General features: G+C 47.5%; 1 protein-coding gene across 1 annotated transcript in view; it reads left to right on the top strand.

The window, feature by feature from the left end:
* Positions 1-20,337, top strand: part of TMEM8B (transmembrane protein 8B) — a 73,327-nt gene that overhangs the window by 8,479 nt on the left and 44,511 nt on the right. Inside the window, exon 2 of the mRNA XM_060761101.2 lies at positions 4,564-4,753. Within this exon, the coding sequence (XP_060617084.2) occupies positions 4,564-4,753 (190 nt within the window). The remainder of the gene's footprint in view (positions 1-4,563; positions 4,754-20,337) is intronic.

Here is a 20,337-nt window from a genome sequence, read left to right on the forward strand (position 1 = left end):
CCAGGCAGGAAGAAGGCACCATCAAAGCCCTCCCAACAGAGGGCCATCTAGGCTCTGCTTCAAAACCTCCATGGCCTGGTGGCCAAAGGAAACTGGACACTCCTGGCCAGAAGTTGACCAGTTCCTCCAGACCAGGGCAGGCCCAGAGAACAGAAGCACACTTCCTTGGGGGCAGGATGGCTAGCATGCAAGGGGTTCAACCCACTCAATGAGAGGCAACCCACTGCAACCCACTGACCAGGATGGAATGATAACAATGGAAAGAGTGATGGTGACTCTTTCCATTATTATCATTCCATAATAGGAGGAAGAGCTTCTGTTTTTGGCTCTCCTGGGCAACAAAGTGAGTAGAGCAGAGGGGTCACTGCTATCATCTTTATCCTCCTCATTATAATCACCATCATCGTCATCGTCAGTCATAGAATCATAGAATCATAGAATCAAAGAGTTGGAAGAGACCTCATGGGCCATCCAGTCTAACCCCATTCTGCCAAGAAGCAGGAATATTGCATTCAAATCACCCCTGACAAATGGCCATCCAGCCTCTGCTTAAAAGCTTCCAAAGAAGGAGCCTCCACCAAACTCCAGGGCAGAGAGTTCCACTGCTGAACGGCTCTCACAGTCAGGAAGTTCTTCCTCATGTTCAGATGGAATCTCCTCTCTTGTAGTTTGAAGCCATTGTTCCGCGTCCTAGTCTCCAAGGAAGCAGAAAACAAGCTTGCTCCCTCCTCCTCCTTGTGGCTTCCTCTCACATATTTATACATGGCTATCATATCTCCTCTCAGCCTTCTCTTCTTCAGGCTAAACATGCCCAGTTCCCTAAGCCGCTCCTCATAGGGCTTGTTCTCCAGACCCTTGATCATTTTAGTCGCCCTCCTCTGGACACTTTCCAGCTTGTCAATATCTCTCTTGAATTGTGGTGCCCAGAATTGGACACAGTATTCCAGGTGTGGTCTAACCAAGGCAGAATAGAGCATGGGGAGCATGACTTCCTTAGATCTAGACACTAGGCTCCTATTGATGCAGGCCAAAATCCCACTGGCTTTTTTTGCCGCCACATTACATTCCTGGCTCATGTTTAACTTGTTGTCCACGAGGACTCCAAGATCTTTTTCACACGTACTGCTCTCGAGCCAGGCGTCACCCATTCTGTATCTTTGCATTTCATTTTTTTCTGCCAAAGTGGAGTATCTTGCATTTGTCACTGTTGAACTTCATTTTGTTAGTTTTGGCCCATCTCTCTAATCTGTCAAGATCGTTTTGAATTCTGCTCCTGTCCTCTGGAGTCTTGGCTCTGCCTCCCAATTTGGTGTCGTCTGCAAACTTGATGATCCTGCCTTCTAGCCCTTCATCTAAGTCGTTAATATAGATCCTGAGCAGGACCGGGCCCAGGACGGAACCCTGCTGATGGCACTCCACTTGTCACTTCTTTCCAAGATGAGGAGGAAGCATTAGTGAGCACTCTCTGTGTTCGTCCACTTAACCAATTCCAGATCCACCTCACCGTAGTTTTGCCTCGCCCACATTGGCCTCGTTTCCTTGCCCGAAGGTCATGGGGGACCTTGTCCAAGAAGGCCTTCCTCAAATCCAGACACGCTCCATCCACGGCATCATTCCCCGCATCTACCCAGCTTGTAGCTCTATCGAAGGAAGAGATCAGATGAGTCTGGCATGACTTGTTTTTGATCAATCCATGTTGACTATTAGCGATGACTGCATTTGTTTCTAAGTGTTTGCAGACCGCTTCCTTAACAATCTTTTCCAGAATCTTGCCCGGTATCAACGTGAGGCTGACCGGACGGTAGTCCCCGTCATCATCATCACCATCATCATAATCTTCAATCACCATCATAATTATCATCAACCTCATCAAATCACCATCATCATCATCACCATCATAATAATCTTCAATCACCATAATCACTATCATCAACATCGTCAATTACCATCGTCATCATCATCTTCAATCACCGTCATCATCATTATCACCATCATCATTATCATCAACATCGTCAATTACCATCGTCGTCATCATCCTCAGTCACAGCCATCATCATTATCATCATCATAATCATCATCTTCAATCACCATCATCATCACCATCATCAACATCCTCAGCAATAATTACCATTTGTAGTTGAAAGTACTAGTTGATGAGAAGGTGGAAAAAATTCAAAATTATCCAAGTTTGTTTCCAATAGCTTGAGAAGACTTGGGGAATTGTGACATAACTACACTTACTTGAAACACAGCCATCACAACAGAAGTATTTGCGTGTGAAAAATGGCTCCCTTTCCTTTATAAACATCATTTCAGATTTTCTTCACACACACACACACACGTGAAAGGGATACATTGCTGCTAGAAAACCAATTGAAGGCATTTTTATTATAAACTGTGGATAGTCATCATCATTGTCGTCATTGTCATCAATATCATCATCATCATCATCACCATTGTCGTCATCATCATCAACATCACCATCGTCATCATCATCATCATCGTCATGATCATCATCATTGTCGTCATTGTCATCAATATCATCATCATCATCGTCATTGTCATCAATATCATCATCATCATCATTGTCATCATCATCAACATCACCATCGTCATCATCATAATCATCGTCATCATCATCATCATCGTTGTCATTGTCATCAATATCATCATCGTCATTGTCACCATCGTCATCATCATCATCAACATCACCATCGTCATCATCATCATCGTCATTGTCATCAATATCATCATCATCGTCATTGTCATCAATATCATCATCGTCACCATCGTCATCATCATCATCAACATCACCATTGTCATCATCATCATCGTCATCATCATCATCATCATCGTTGTCATTGTCATCAATATCATCATCGTCATCGTCACCATCGTCATCATCATCATCATCAACATCACCATCGTCATCATCATCATCATCGTCATCATCATCATCATCGTTGTCATTGTCATCAATATCATCATCGTCATCGTCACCATCGTCATCATCATCATCATCATCGTCATGATCATCATCGTCGTCGTCATTGTCATCAATATCATCATCATCATCATCATCATTGTCATTGTCATCAATATCATCATCATCATCATGTACCTCAGCCATGGGCAAACTTGGGCCCTCTGGGTGTTTTGGACTTCAACTCCCACAATTCCTAACAGCCTATGGGCAGTTGGGAATTGTGAGAGTTAAAGTCCAAAATACCTAGAAGGCCCAAGTTTGCCCACGCTCAATCTACCTGAACATTAGGAAGAACTTCCTGACTGGGTTGTTGTAGGTTTTTTTTCGGGCTATATGGCCATGTTCTAGAGGCATTCTCTCCTGACGTTTCACCTACATCTATGGGAAGCGTCCTCAGAGGTAGTGAGGTCTGTTGGAACTTGGAAAACTGGGTTTATATATCTGTGGAATAATGGCCAGGATGGGAGAAAGAACTCTTGTCTGTTGGAGCCGGGTGTGAATGTTTCAACTGACCATCTTGATTAGCATTTGATGGCCTGGCAGTGCCTGGGGCAACCTTTTGTTGAGAGGTTTATTTATTTATTTTATTTGTCGTGTCAGAACAACCAGTCTAACAGAACAAAGCAAACAAACAGAAAAATACACAACTTGTGAGTTTGGTAGCTGGTTAAATGTCCTTTGACCAGTCTCTGGCCCCTTGGAGTGCTTCTGGTGTTGCCGCAAGAAGGTCCTCCCTTGTGCATCTTGTGGCAGGGCTCAGGGTGCATTGCATTAGGTGGTCAGTGGTATGCTCTTCTCCACACTCGCATGTCGTGGACTCCACTTTGTGGCCCCATTTCTTGAGTTTGGCTCTGCATCTCGTGGTGCCAGAGCGCAGTCTGTTCAGCGCCTTCCAAGTCACCCAGTCTTCTGTGTGCCCAGGAGGGAGTCTCTCATTTTGTATCAGCCATTGGTTGAGGTTCTGGGTTTGAGCCTGCCACTTTTGGACTCTCGCTTGCTGGGGTGTTCCAGCGAGTGTCTCTGTAGATCTTAGAAAACTATGTCTAGATTTAAGTCGTTGGCGTGCTGGCTGATACCCAAACAGGGGATGAGCTGGAGATGTCTCTGCCTTGGTCCTTTCACTATGGGCTGCTACTTCCCGGCGGATGCTGAGAGGTGATTAGCTGTCCCTGATTGTTTCCTCTCTGTTGTTTTGCTGTTGTAATTTTAGAGTTTTTTTAAATACTGGTAGCCAGTGTTAAATACTGGTAACTTCCTGACTATAAGAGGAGCTATTCAACCTTGGAACTCTCCGCCTCGGAGTCCTTCCTTGGAGGCTTTTAGACAGAGGCTGGATGACCATCTGTTGGGACTGCTTTGAATGGGCTTTTCCTGCATGAAGGCAAAAGCGGGGTGGGGGGGTGGGTGGACTAGATGTCCTTTAGAGGTTCCTTTCAACTCTATTATTCTGTGGTTCTGATTCTACCCAGTCCCGAATGGCCATTATTGCAGGAGGGTCTGTGGGGGGCTGCTTCAGGGAGGTCCCTCTGCCACCAGTGCCCCCCTTGACCTTTGCCCCTTTCTCCTCCTCCTCCCAGAGGGTCTCTTTGTGACGGACTACTTCACCCGCACGCCCCGGAAGCTGAACCCTTTTCGCTCCTTCACCAGCATTGAGCTCTTCCACTTCCGCATCCCCGAGGACACCGTGGTGGCCGTCTGGAACCTCATCACCTTCAAGGAGCAGGGAGGCACCTTCGGCGACCACTGTCCGGACAGGAGCATCACCGTGTGAGTCCCTCTGGGGTTGCTTTTGTTTCCCTCTGGCCCCCAAAAGAAGGGGAGGAAGCTCAGGGCGAGAGAGCAGCCTTGAAAAATGTGCATGCCTGTGCAAGGTGTCCTTTGGGAGGCCTGGAGAGTGAAAGGCCACCTTCTGAGCACTTTCAGTGGATGGCAACCAATAATAATAATAATAATAATGTATTGTCGAAGGCTTTCATGGCTGGAATCACTACGTTCGTGTGGGTTTTTTCGGGCTATAGGGCCATGTTCTAGAGGCATTTCTCCTGACGTTTCGCCTGCATCTATGGCAAGCATCCTCAGAGGTAGTGAGGTCTGTTGGAAATAGGAAAATGGGTTTATATATCTGTGGATTGGCCGGGGTGGGACAAAGGACTCTTCTCTGCTGGAGCTAGGTGTGAATGTTTCAACTGACCACCTTCATTAGCATTTGAAGGCCTGCCTGAGCCTGGGAAAATCTGTTGCTGGGAGGTGTTAATCTGTGCCTGGTTTTTTCCTCTCTGTTGTCAGGCTACACAGAGAAGCCATTGAAATCCACAAGAAGCATGTGGACAATTTCAACAGAAAGGAAGAGACCATGAAAATGAACAAAATCTGGCTACCAGTATTAAAAAACTCTAAAATTACAACAGCAAAACAGCAGAGAGGAAACAACCAGGCACATCTTAACACCTCTCAACAAAAGATTTTCCCAGGCTCAGGCAGGCTTTCAAATGCTAATGAAGGTGGTCAGTTGAAACATTCACACTTAGCTCCAGCAGAGAAGAGCTCTTTGCCCCACCCTGGTCATTCCACAGATATATAAACCCATTTTCCTATTTCCAACAGACCTCACTACCTCTGAGGATGCTTGCCATAGATGCAGGCGAAACGTCAGGAGAAAATGCCTCTAGAACATGGCCCTATAGCCCGAAAAAACCCACAAGAATCTAATAATAATAATAATAATAATAATAATAATAATCTTTATTTATACCCCGCTACCATCTCCCCAAGGGACTCGGTGTGGCTTACATGAGGCCGAGCCCACAACACATCAATATTATTTTTATTTATTTTATTTCAGTTGCTTCTACCCCGCCCTTCTTCTCACCCCGAAGGGGACTCAGGGCGGCTTACAAAAGCAAGGCACAATTCGATGCCCGCATCATATCACAACAATAAGACAAAATAACATCAATTAACAGAAAACAGCAATTCTAGCAATAACATCAATTAACAGAAACAACAATTCTTGCAAGGCGAAAACAACCATAACACCAGTAATAGCAATAAAACCAATACAAACCATTTTCTCCTCATTGACGGTCAGCGTTTCGCAATCTCATAGTTCAAATTCCAATTCCACAATTGTCAGACCTGTCAGTCCTATCCATCTGGTTGTCCATATCTAGTTGTCAGATTGCCCAAAGGCCTGGTCCCACAACCACATCTTTACTTTCCTCCTGAAGGAGAGGAGGGATGTTGATGCCCTAATTTCCCCCGGGAGTGAGTTCCACAGGTGAGGGGCCACCACTGAGAAGGCCCTGCTCCTCGTCCCCACCAACCTCACTTGTGATAGCGGTGGGGTTGAGAGCAGGGTCTCCCCAGATGATCTCAAACTCTGGGGTGGGACGTAGAGGGAGATGCGTTCGGACAGATACACTGGACCGGAACCGTAAAGGGTTTTGTAGGTCAAAACCAGCACCTTGAATTGTGCTCGGAACTGAACCGGCAGCCAGTGGAGCTGACACTGCAGGGGGGTGGTATGCTCCCTGTATGTCGCTCCGGTGAGCAACCTGGCTGCTGCTCGCTGGACCAGTTGAAGTTTCCGAACAGACTTCAAGGGCAACCCCATGTAGAGTGCGTTGCAGTAGTCTATTCAGGATGTAACAAGAGCGTGGACCACTGTGGCCAGTTCAGACTTCCCAAGGTACGGGTGCAACTGGTGCACAATAATAAAACAATAGCAAACAAACAATACAAAACAGTTAAAATACATCTCATAAACAAAAATAAATAAAAGATAAGCAGTCCAGTAACACAACAAGCATTTAAAACCTACGGCTGGACCAAATGTAGAATTAAAATTTAAAAAATAATGCTGGGCATGAGCAAGGTAGGATATAACTGGGGTGGAAATTTCCGGAGGGGATAGGGCGTGCAAATCAATCAATCCTAGATCCATAGTAAAGTGCATTTCGAGGACATATTGCTGGGAGTTTCCTTGTTCTGGGAAGGCACACTGGAACAACCACGTTTTCAGGCTCCTCCTAGAAATTGCCAGAGTTGGGGCATGTCTGATGTCCTTAGGGAGTGAATTCCAGAATCGAGGGGCCACCACCGAGAAGGCCCTCTCCCTCATCCCTACCAATCATGCTTGCGATGGAGGTAGGAGTGTGAGCAGGGCCTCTCCAGATGATCGAAGATCACGCAGGTAGGAGGGTCACGCAGGTAGGAGGGTCCCAAACCGTTTGTAGGTAAGAAACTGCACCTTGAATTGGGACCGGTAAATGAACGGTAGCCAGTGGAGCTCCTTAAACAGGAGGGTTGACCGCTCCCTGTAAGGAGCGCCAGTTAACAAGGAGTCTTAGGAGACCCCATGAGCCCAGTTCCCATCAATGCTCTAAAACATTTCCAAATAGGGGAGTTTGAGCATATTCGCACAGGAATGTTGCATTTCCCAGAAGCTGGGGTCCAAAGCAGCTATTTAAATTTAGCTAAAACAGGCAGGAGATGCCAACGTTTAGGAAGCATCAAAGCACCTGCCCAGTTCAAAGACCGATTTGGAATCATGTTGAGGCAAAGGTTGTATTATTATTATTATTAGAATTCACTTATGTCCGCCTTTATATATCCCTGGATTGAGACGCAAAGGGAAGGAAGGCGAGGGAAAGGGAGGAAGAGGAAGGCATGGGAGCTTTCCATGGTGCTGAAGTCTTATCACTTTTCGCGTGGCTATTATTATTATTATTATTATTATTATTATTATTATTATTATTGGAATTCACTTATGTCCACCTTTCTATATCCCTGGATTGAGACGCAAAGGGAAGGAAGGAGAGGGGGAGAGAGGAAGAGGAAGACCTGGGAGCTTTCCGTGGTGCTGAAGTCTTGTTACTCTCAGTATGGCTACTATTGTTGTGACCATTTCGCAAAGGCTGATCTGGCCGGGGTGGTCCACGCCTTGGTCACCTCTAGATTGGAGTACTGTAATGCGCTCTACGTGGGGCTGCCCTTGAAAACGGCTCGGAAATTCCAATTGGTCCAACAGGCAACGGCCAGGATGTTAACTGGTGCTCCTTACAGAGAGAGGTCAACCCTCCTGTTCAGGGAGCTCCACTGGCTGCCGTTTATTTTCCGAGCCCAATTTAAGGTGCAGGTGCTCACCTACAAAGCCCTAAACCAGTGTTTCTCAACCTGGGGGTCGGGACCCTTGAGGAGGTCGTGAGAGGGTGTCAAAGGGGTCGCCAAAGACTATCAGAAAACACAATATTATCTGTTGGTCATGGGGGTTCTGTGTGGGAAGTTTGGCCCAATTCTATCATTGGTGGGACACAGACTGTTCTTTGATTGTAGGTGAACTATAAATCCCAGCAATTACAACTCCCAAATGCCAAGCTCTGTTCCCCACAAATTCCACCAGTGCTCACATTTGGGCATATTGCGTATCCGTGCCAAGTTTGGTCCAGATCCCTCGTTGTTTGAGTCCACAGTGCTCTCTGGATGTAGGTGAACTACAACTCCCAAACTCAAGGTCAATGCCCACCAAACCCTTCCAGTATTTTCTGTTGTCATGGGAAAATACATCCTGCATATCAAATATTTACATTGCAACTCATAACAGTAGCAAAATTACAGTTATGAAGTAATGTTATGGTTGGGGGTCACTACAACATGAGGAACTGGATTAAGGGGTCGCGGAATCAGGAAGATTGAGAAACACTGCCCTAAACGGTTTGGGACCATCCTACCTGCGTGACCGCATCTCCGTTTATGAACCCACGCGCTCACTTTGTTCATCCGGAGAGGCCCTGCTCGTGATTCCGCCTACGTCACAGGCGCGTTTGGTGGAGACTCGAGACAGGGCCTTTTCCGTGGTGGCCCCCCAACTCTGGAACACCCTCCCCAAAGATCTTAGACAGGCCCCTACATTGGCAGTCTTTAGAAAGAACTTGAAAACCTGGCTGTTCCGATGTGCCTTTCCAGAATAGGAAAACTCCAACAACAAGTCCCAGAAGCACTATATTAGATATTAGGATTGCTGGCACACTGCACACACCCTACAATCCTTATATACCTCCTGTCACATCAGCACTTTTAATTCTGTACCCATTACTTTGGCCCAGCCCAGTTTTATTGTGTCTTAGTGTATTGTTTATTGCTTGTTGTTTAATATTGCTTTAACTGTTTTTAATTTGCTTTAGGTTTTGTATTGTTATGTGGTGTTTGAGGCCTTGGCCTTTGTAAACCACATCGAGTCCTTCGGGAGATGCTAGCGGGGGACAAATAAAGTTAATAATAATAATAATAATAATAATAATAATAATAATTTATTTAGGCCCACCTTCATGATGTTTGTTTGATGTTCTTCAGGCTTGGCCTCTTGTAAGCCGCACCAAGTCCCTTGGGGAGATGGTTCTAGGGTACAAATAAAGATTATTATTAGCCCTATGAGGAGCGGCTCAGGGAACTGGGCATGTTTAGCCTGAAGAAGAGAAGGCTGAGAGGAGATATGATAGCCATGTATAAATATGTGAGAGGAAGCCACAGGGAGGAGGGAGCAAGCTTGCTTTCTGTTTCCTTGGAGACTAGGACGCAATGGAACAATGGCTTCAAACTACAAGAAAGGAGATTCCATCTGAACAAGAGGAAGAACTTCCTGACTGTGAGAGCCGTTCAGCAGTGGAACTCTCTGCCCCGAGTGTGGTGGAGGCTCCTTCCTTGGAAGCTTTTAAGCAGAGGCTGGATGGCCATCTGTCAGGGGTGATTTGAATGCAATATTCCTGCTTCTTGGCAGAATGGGGTTGGACTGGATGATGGCCCATGAGGTCTCTTCCAACTCTTTCATTCTATGATTCTATGATTCTATTATTATTATTATTATTATTATTATTACTATTATTATTATGCTGGTTGTCTTTCCTTCTTCCAGCACACTGACATTTCCATGCCTGTGTTCCCAAGAGATTTGCAATATTTTTTTGAGGCAGTGCTGATGGAATCGTTCCAGGAGTTAAGAGTGACGTATGTAGACAGTCCATGTTTCAGAGCGTTGGGAGGACAATAGCTTTATAGACAAGCCCCTTGGTCTCCCTACGGATGTCCCGGTCCTCAAACACTCTCTACTTCATTCGGAAGAATGTTGCACTTGCAGAGCTCAGGCGCTGCTGTATTTGAGTCTTATTGTTGATGTCTGTAGACAGTCCATGTTTCACAGGCGTATATCAGGACAATGGCTTTATAAACAAACACCTTGGTCTCCCTACGGATGTCCCGGTCCTCAAACACTCTCTGCTTCATTAGGAAAAATGCTGCACTTGCAGAGCTCAGGCGCTGCTGTATTTGAGTCTTATTGTTGATGTCTGTAGACAGTCCACGTTTCACAGGCGTATATCAGGGTTGGGAGGACAATGGCTTTATAAACAAGCCCCTTGGTATCCCCACGAATGTCCCGGTCCTCAATCACTCTCTGCTTCATTCGGAAAAATGCTGCACTTGCAGAGCTCAGTCGCTGCTGTATTTGAGTCTTATTGTTGATGTCTGTAGACAGTCCACGTTTCGCAGACATATATCAGGGTTGGGAAGACAATGGCTTTATAAACAAGCCCCTTGGTATCCCTATGGATGTCCTAGTCCTCAAACACTCTCTGCTTCATTCGGAAGAATGTTGCACTTGCAGAGCTCAGGCGCTGCTGTATTTGAGTCTTATTGTTGATGTCTGTAGACAGTCCATGTTTCACAGGCGTATATCAGGACAATGGCTTTATAAACACGGACCTTGGTCTCCCTATGGATGTCCTGGTCCTCAAACACTCTCTGCTTCATTCGGAAAAATGCTGCACTTGCAGAGCTCAGGCGCTGCTGTATTTGAGGCTTATTGTTGATGTCTGTAGACAGTCCACGTTTCATAGGTGTAGAGCAGGGTAGGGAGGACAATGGCTTTATAAACAAGCCCCTTGGTCTCCCTACGGATGTCCCGGTCCTCAAATACTCTCTGCTTCATTCGGAAAAATGCTGCACTCGCAGAGCTCAGACAGTGTTGTATTTGAGTCTTATTGTTCATGTCTGTAGACAGTCCACGTTCCGCAGGCATATAGCAGGGTTGGGAGGACAATGGCTTTATAAACAAGTCCCTTGGTCTCCCTACGGATGTCCCGGTCCTCAAACACTCTCAGCTTCATTCAGAAAAATCCTGCACTCGCAGAGCTCAGGCAGTGTTGTATTTGAGTCTTATTGTTCATGTCTGTAGACAGTCCACGTTCCGCAGGCATATAGCAGGGTTGGGAGGACAATGGCTTTATAAACAAGCCCCTTGGTCTCCCTACGGATGTCCCGGTCCTCAAACACTCTCTGATTCACTCATCTGTAGGGAGGGCTTGGATGGTGTGTTGCTGCCTCTTAGCAGGGGGTTGACTAGATGGCCCTTGGGGTCTCTTCCAACTCTATGATTCTATGGTCTTATGTCTGAAAGATCAGCAGAGCAGTGTTTGAATCCCCCCAAGTGCATTTGGAGCGGTGCCGCTGAAGGCTGATGTTGCTTCTGAGACGTTCACCGCATCCTGATGGAGCGCATGGCAGCAGCCTCTCCCCCTCCTCCGGATGCATAGCAAGGAAGACTAATTGTTAACATTTGCCTGGCATGTTTTGATGAGCTTCCCAGACATTAAACACCTGCCTCCCTACCCTGTCATTACTCCTCCCTTTGCTGCTCCAGAAGGGAGCCATGCCGAGGAGGAGGAGGAGAGCACCGGAAAGCCAAATTAATCACCCAGCCAGCGCTGGGAGAATGCCGGGGAAGCAGAGCACGGAAGGACCAATGGGGAGAAGATTTGGGGGCAGCCAGGAGGGGCACCGGCCCCCTTGCCATCTGCCCTCAGAGCCAGAACAGGAGGTCCGCCTCCCTCACTTCCTTCCCATTGATAGAATCATAGAATCAGAATGGGAAGAGACCCCAGGGGCCATCCAGTCCAGCCCCCCAAGAAGGTACAATCCAAGCCCTCCCAACAGATGCCCATCCAACCAAAGTGCTCTTCCAGCAGTCACCATCCAATCCCTCTCCAATGCCAGAAATACAGCTTAATGACGTCAGAAGCACTATTTTATGGTTCATACAATTAAATCAAAAGGAATCCTTGGGGGTTAGGGGGTGCCGGTGTTTCCATGTATATATCAGGGCCCCCCAAAAAAGCAGCTTCGGGTCAATGCAACCCCTACATTTGCAGCCTCCAGACCCTGAGCATCTGACCTCTGCTCTTCCCCTGCCTCTGTGCTTCCTCAATCATGCACAATGCTAAGAGAACCCTCAGCGGCAAATACTTTATTTCTAGTTCCAACTATTTACAGTTACATACATTACCACGGTCACAGCAGAATAGTAAGATCAAGCACACGGTCAGTTTCTCTAATTACAGCTAAAGCTGTTTTCGAACTGCTTACGTAAACAGTGAGCAGTGCTAACGGTTGGCTGCTCACGCCAACCCGGGGCTTCGAACTTGCAACCTTTTGGTTGCAACCTGTTCTGGCTCTGAGGAGGGCGACTAAAATGATCAAGGGTCTGGAGAACAAGCCCTATGAGGAGCGGCTTAGGGAACTCGGCATGTTTAGCCTAAAGAAGAGAAGGCTGAGAGGAGATATCATAGCCATGTATAAATATGTGAGAGGAAGCCACAGGGAGGAGGAGGGAGCAAGCTTGTTTTCTGCTTCCCTGGAGACTAGGACACAATGGAAGAATGGCTTCAAACTACAAGAGAGGAGATTCCACCTGAACATGAGGAAGAACTTCCTGACTGTGAGAGCCGTTCAGCAGTGGAACTCTCTGCCCCGGAGGGAGTGTGGTGGAGGCTCCTTCTTTGGAAGCTTTTAAGCAGAGGCTGGATGGCCATCTGTCAGGGGTGATTTGAATGCAATATTCCTGCTTCTTGGCAGAATGAGGTTGGACTGGATGAGGGCCCAGGAGGTCTCTTCCAACTCTAGGATTCTGTGAAGGGCCAATGGGAAGAAGATTTGGGGGCAGCCAGGAGGGGCACCTGCCCCCTTGCCATCTGCCCTCAGAGCCAGAATAGGAGGTCTGCCTCCCTCACTTCCTTCCCATTGATAGAATCATAGAATCAGAATGGGAAAAGACCCCAGGGACCATCCCGCCCAACCCCCTTCTGCTAAAGAAGGTACAATCCAAGCCCTCCCAACAGATGCCCATCCAACCAAAGTGCTCTTCCAGCAGTCACCATCCAATCCCTCTACAATGCCAGGAATACAGCTTAATGGTGTAACATTAGACAATGTGGACCATTGGCAGCCACCTCTCCACCAAAGTCAACATTGACACTGAAATACAACACCACCTGAGCTCTGCGAGTGCAGCATTTTTCCCAATGAAGCAGAGAGTGTTTGAGGACCAGGGCATCCGTAGGGATACCAAGGGGCTTGTTTATAAAGCTATTGTCCTCCCAACCCTGCTATATGCCTGCGAAACGTGGACGGTCTACAGACGTCACATGCAACTCCTGGAACGATTCCATCAGAGCTGCCGCCGGAAAATCCTGCAAATTTCTTGGGAAGACAAGCGGGAAAATGAAGCAGAGAGTGTTTGAGAACTGGGACATCCACAGGGATACCAAGGGGCTTATTTAGAAAGCCATTCTCCTCCCAACCCTGCTATACTCCTGTGAAACGTGGACTGTCTACAGACGTCACATGCAACTCCTGGAACGATTCCATCAGAGCTGCCGCTGGAAAATCCTGCAAATCTCTTGGGAAGTCAGGCGGGAAAATGAAGCAGAGAGTGTTTGAGAACTGGGATATCCACAGGGATACCAAGGGGCTTGTTTAGAAAGCCATTCTCCTCCCAACCCTGCTATACTCCTGTGAAACGTGGACTGTCTATAGACGTCACATGCAACTCCTGGAACGATTCCATCAGAGCTGCCGCCGGAAAATCCTGCAAATCTCTTGGGAAGACAGGCGGGAAAATGAAGCAGAGAGTGTTTGAGAACTGGGACATCCACAGGGATACCAAGGGGCTTGTTTAGAAAGCCATTCCCCTCCCAATCCTGCTCTATGCCTGTGAAACGTGGACTGTCTACAGACGTCACATGCAACTCCTGGAATTATTCCATCGTTGTTGCTTCCGGAAAATCCTTCAAATCTCTTGGGAAAACAGGCCGACAAATGTCAGCGTGTTGGAAGAAGCAAAGACCACCAGCATTGAAGCAATGGTCCTCCGCCATCAGCTCCATTGGACCAGCCACGGTGTCCGGATGCCCGACCACCATCTCCCAAAGCAGTTGCTCTACTTCGGAAAGCGGAAAGTTGGTGGGCAGGAAAAGAGATCGAAAGATGGGCTCAAAGCCAACCTTAAAAACTCTGGCATAGACACTGAGAACTGGGAAGCCCTGGCCCTTTAGCGCTCCAGCTGGAGGTCAGCTGTGACCAGTAGTGCTGCAGAATTTGAAGCGGCACGAATGGAGGACGAGAGAGAGAAACGTGCCAAGAGGAAGGCACCTCAAGCCAACACCCACCGGGACCGCCTTCCACCTGGAAACCAATGCCCTCGCTGTGGGAGAAGATGCGGGTCAAGGACAGGGCTGCACAGTCACCTGCGGACCCACCACCAGGACACTTGGAGGACAATCTTACTCGGACATCGAGGGATGACCTAAGGAAAGCTTCTGCTTAAGGAGAAGGAGATGCCACCAGACTCATGGTGAAAGAGCTCTTACTTCCAGGATGATCTTCCTCGTGTTTAGGTTGGAATCTCTGTTCTTACCACTTGAATCCCTTGTGTCCTGCTTTCCTTTCAAATAGTGAAACATGGTTCTTTTTCTGTCCTCTTCCATCCTTCTCTTCTTGAAGCCAAACATACATGGCTCCTCATAGGGGTCTAGAGAAGGACCTTGCACCCTTCTCTGGACTCCTCCTCATGTCTGGAGAGGGAGCTGCCCTGGAGACTGTGAAAAAGATTTTGGAGTCCTCGTGGACAACAAGTTAAACATGAGCCAGGAATGTGATGTGGCGGCAAAAAAAGCCAATGGGATTTTGGCCTGCATCAAGAGGAGCCTAGTGTCTAGATCTAAGGAAGTCATGCTCCCCATGCTCTATTCTGCTTTGGTTAGACCACACCTGGAATATTGTGTCCAGTTCTGGGCACCACAATTCAAGAGAGATATTGACAAGCTGGAATGTGTCCAGAGGAGGGTGACTAAAATGATCAAGGGTCAGGAGAACAAGCCCTATGAGGAGCGGCTTAAGGAGCTGGGCATGTTTAGCCTGAAGAAGAGAAGGATGAGAAGAGATATGATGAGGTCCATGTATAAATATGTGAGGGGAAGCCACAGGGAGGAGGAGGGAGCAAGCTTGTTTTCTGCTTCCTTGGAGACTAGGACTCAGTGGGACAATGGCTTCAAACTACAAGAGAGGAGATTCCATCTGAACATTAGGAAGAACTTCCTGACTGTGAGAGCCGTTCAGCAGTGGAACTCTCTGCCCCGAGGAAGTCATAGGGAGGAGGGAGCAAGCTTGTTTTCTGCTTCCCTGGAGACTAGGACACAATGGAACAATGGCTTCAAACTACAAGAGAGGAGATTCCACCTGAACATAAGGAAGAACTTCCTGACTGTGAGAGCCGTTCAGCAGTGGAACTCTCTGCCCCGGAGGGAGTGTGGTGGAGGCTCCTTCTTTGGAAGCTTTTAAGCAGAGGCTGGATGGCCATCTGTCAGGGGTGATTTGAATGCAATATTCCTGCTTCTTGGCAGAATGGGGCTGGACTGGATGGCCCATGAGGTCTCTTCCAACTCTTTGATTCTAGGATTCTATGACTTGGGGCCCTTCCATGATCCCAGGTTATCTCTTTATCCCAGGCTACCTGGCAGTGGGGACTCATATATTCCAGTTTTGAATCAGATCCTGGGATAAAGGAGCCATGTGGAAGATTCCCAGGACTCAAGGGAGCCATGGGTTCAAAAGTCAAGAAAGGAGATTCCACCTGAACAGTATTAGGAAGAACTTCCTGATCATGAGAACTCTCTGCCTGGGAGTGTTAAGCTGCTTTGAGTCTCCTCCTAAAAATGTCAAACAGCCCTTAAAGGCCCAAAACAGGGGTCATTCTACACCCCCCCCCCATTGGTCTCTTCTCTCCAGGATGAGGAAGAGCCATTGGGCAGAAGCAACATTTGGGTTTGACCTGTCAATCAATTCCCAACCCACCAAACAGGAGCATTGTCCTGCCCCCATTTTACTAGCTTCTTGGTGAGAATGCCCTTGTCCAAGGCCTTACTGAAATGGAGATGTGCTCCACCCACAGCGTTCCCTGGTTCTATCACACTTGAAACTCTATTGAGGAAAGACATACGTGTCTGGCACGACTTGCTTGTGAGGAGCGTGTTACGCAGCGCGTGTTTTGTTCCAGCAACCTAACGCCCAAAAACCCAGATGCAAAATAGTCTCAGACCAAATCTTTGCTATCTTTACTTTGCAGAGATGAAACAAAACTGGCAATGCAGCACACACACACAAAATTAAATCAGCAGTGCAACCTATTTACACAGTCTTTGTAATATGCATAAAATAAAGCATATTCTAAGCAGCAAATGGGAAATCAGGTTTCGGCGGTGGCCAGGGGGGCTTTTGCACAATTAAAACTCGTGCGCCAGCTGCGCCCGTACCTTGGGAAGTCTGACTTGGCCACGGTAGTCCACGCTCTGGTTACATCCCATATAGACTACTGCAACGCTCTCTAGGTGGGGTTGCCTCTGAAGACTGCCCGGAAGCTCCAATTAGTCCAACGAGCGGCAGCCAGATTACTAATGGGAGCGGGGTACAGGGAGCACACAAGGCGTCTGCGGTGTCCGGGAGGGCTTTTGCACAACTAAGACTTGTGCACCAGCTGCTACCGTACCTCGCAAAGGCTGATTTGGCCAGGGCGGTCCATGCCTTGGTCACCTCTAGGTTGGATTACTGTAATGCGCTCTACGTGGGGCTGCCCTTGAAAACGGCTCGGAAATTCCAACTGGTTCAACGGGCGGCGGCCAGGATGTTAACTGGTGCTCCTTACAGAGAGAGGTCAACCCTCCTGTTTAAGGAGCTCCATTGGCTGCCGTTTACCTACCGAGCCCAGTTCAAGGTGCAGGTGCTTACCTACAAAGCCCTGAACGGTTTGGGACCTGCCTACCTGCGTGACCGCATCTCCGTCCACGAACCCACGCGATCCCTCCGTTCATCTGGAGAGGCCCTGCTCACGATTCCACCTGCGTCGCAGGCTCGTTTGGTGGGGACGAGGGAGAGGGCCTTCTCTGTGGTTGCCCCCCAACTTTGGAACACCCTCCCCAAAGACATTAGACTAGCACCCACGTTGGCGGTCTTTAGGAAGAACTTGAAGACCTGGCTATTCCGATGTGCCTTTCTGGAGTAGGATAACCCCCAGCACTACGTCCCAGAAGCACTTTATTAGAGCTTAAGACCCGTCGCAAACTACTGGAAGTGAGAGCGAGCTTGTGCTCGAGCTCGCTCTGAAGCCCCGCCTTTTTTCCCCCGAGGCTGCTCTCTCTCTTGCTAGTGTGCCTGTTTTCCCTTGCTAGGGAAGCGATGCGAGTGTACTCTTGCAGTTGGCAGAATTCAACTGTGAGCGTACGCTTGCATCCCTGCCCTCTGCAATGGAAAACAGGCACGCTAGCAAGAGAGAGAGCAGCCTCGGGGGGGGGGGGGAAGGTGGGGCTTCGGAGCAAGCCCGAGCGCAAGCTTCCTGTAGTTTGCTGCGGCACGAGCATATGCTCGCAACGCTGCCCTAGCAAAGGGAAATAGGCAGAGAAAGAGGCGGAGCATCGCTCGTGCTGGCTTAGTTTGCTCTCGCAAAATCCTAGTTTGCTACGGCTCTAAGACCCGTCGCAAACTCTGTTCCTGCGGGAGCAAACCTTGCTAGCACGTCCCTGACGTCATGAGCCTGCGCCTCTCGCCCCGCCCCTTTCTCCCCCCCTTTCTCCTTGCGAGAGTGGTTTTTCCTTTGCTAGGGCAGCATTGCCAGCGTACTCTCTCAGTTGGCAGAATTCAATTGAGAGAAAATGCGGGCAATGCTGCCCTAGCAAAGGAAAAACCACGCTGGCAAAGAGAAAGGGGGGGAGAAAGGGGCGGGGCGAGAGGCGCAGGCTCATGACGTCAGGGACGTGCTAGCAAGGTTTTCTCCCGCAGGAACCTAGTTTGCGGAGGCTCTAAGACTCTCTGCATTCTGCACTTGCCCAGAATCCCAACATATCACCTCTCACACCCACCACTTTTTAACCTGTACCCTTCATTGGCCCGGCCCTGGTTTTATTGCGTAATAATGTAATGTTGTTGTTGTTATTGCTTATGTTTTTAATTTGCTTGTATTATATTGTTATTGTCTGTTGTTGTTTGAGGCCTTGACCTTTGTAAGCCGCATCGAGTCCTTCGGGAGATGCTAGCGGGGTACAAATAAAGTTTAATAATAATAATAATAATAATGATAATAACAATAATGACAGATTAGAGAGATGGGCCAAAACTAACAAAATGAAGTTCAACAGTGACAAATGCAAGATACTCCACTTTGGCAGAAAAAATGAAATGCAAAGAGACAGAATGGGGGACAATGCCTGGCTCGAGAGCAGTACGTGTGAAAAAGATCTTGGAGTCCTCGTGGGGAGGAAGGGGAACATGAGCCAGGAATGTGGTGTGGCGGCAAAAAAGGCCAATGGGATTTTGGCCTGCATCAATAGGAGCCTAGTGTCTAGATCTAAGGAAGTCCTGCTCCCCATGCTCTATTCCGCCTTGGTCAGACCACTTTACCTGGAATATTGTGTCCAATTCTGGGCACCACAATTCAAGAGAGATATTGACTCTAAGCTGGAATGTGTCCAGAGGAGGGCGACTCAAATGATCAAGGGTCTGGAGAACAAGCCCTATGAGGAGCGGCTTAGGGAACTGGGCATGTTTAGCCTGAAGAAGAGAAGGCTGAGAGGAGATATGATGAGAGCCATGTATAAATATGTGAGAGGAAGCCACAGGGAGGAGGAGGGAGCAAGCTTGTTTTCTGCTTCCTTGGAGACTAGGACGTGGAACAATGGCTTCAAACTACAAGAGAGGAGATTCCATCTGAACATGAGGAAGAACTTCCTGACTGTGAGAGCCATTCAGCAGTGGAACTCTCTGCCCTGGAGTGTGGTGGAGGCTCCTTCTTTGGAAGCTTTTAAGCAGAGGATGGATGACCATCTGTCAGGGGTGATTTGAATGCAATATTCCTGCTTCTTGGCAGAATGGGGTTGGACTGGATGATGGCCCAGGAGGTCTCTTCCAACTCTTTGATTCTATGATTCTATGATTCTATGATTCTATGATTCTATAATGCCTCTGTTGCGTCAGCTCCACTGGCTGCCAATTAGCTTCCGAGCACAATTCAAAGTGCTGGTCTTGACCTATAAAGCCCTAAACGACCCCGGCTCAATTTATCTGTCCGAACGGATTCTCCCCTATGAACCATCAAGGTTGTTAAGATCTTCTGGAGGGGCCCTGCTCTCGGTCCTACCGCCTTCGCAATTGCGATTGGTGGGGACGAGGGACAGGGCCTTCTCGGTGGTGGCCCCTTGGCTCTGGAACTCCCTCCCACTAGAGATCAGATCTGCCCCTTCCCTCCTGTCGTTTAGAAAACAAGTGAAAACCTTGCTTTGGAATATGGCTTTCGATGACTGAGGCAATGACTCTGACCACACGGAAAGAAGGCAACGAATTGTGATTTCACCTGACGACCTGGCTCGTGTGATTTTTATGATTGTATTTTAATGTATTTGTTTTATTGTATTACGAGGATGCATTGTATTTTGTTATTGTGTATGAATTTCATGCTGTAAACCGGCCTGAGTCCCTCTTAGGGGGTGGAGAAGACCGGTATATAAAAACTCTAAATAAATAAATAAATAAATAAAAATCAAAACAACTTAGGCCTGGGTAACAACGGAAAAAATTGTTTCTAAAATCGATTCGTTTTTTGGGGTTTTTTTGCGTTTCGATATTTAAAAGAATTCCGAAATTTTCCTTAAAAAAAGTTCGATATTTACGAAATTTCGTAAATGGTAAAAAAAATTACAAAACAATAACGAAACAATAGCGAATCAATTCGTTAATGGCGGCCGCGATCGCGCAATACGCTAAAAAAACTTCTGAAGCTTCCCTCTCCCTCTGTTGTTGACTGTTGGTGTGATATTATAAATTTTTTTTTCACTAATTTAACAAAAAACAACCATAAACCTTGCCCCAGACATGCGGAAATAATAACGAAACGACCTCAAACCGATAACGAAACAAATACATAACGAAATACGAAGCATTTACGAAACGAATTGAAAAATTCATTTCGTTTTTAAGTTGCT

The sequence above is a fragment of the Anolis sagrei genome, chromosome 2 (genome assembly GCF_037176765.1).
Source record: "Anolis sagrei isolate rAnoSag1 chromosome 2, rAnoSag1.mat, whole genome shotgun sequence".
Classification (NCBI taxonomy): Eukaryota; Metazoa; Chordata; class Lepidosauria; order Squamata; family Dactyloidae; genus Anolis; species Anolis sagrei.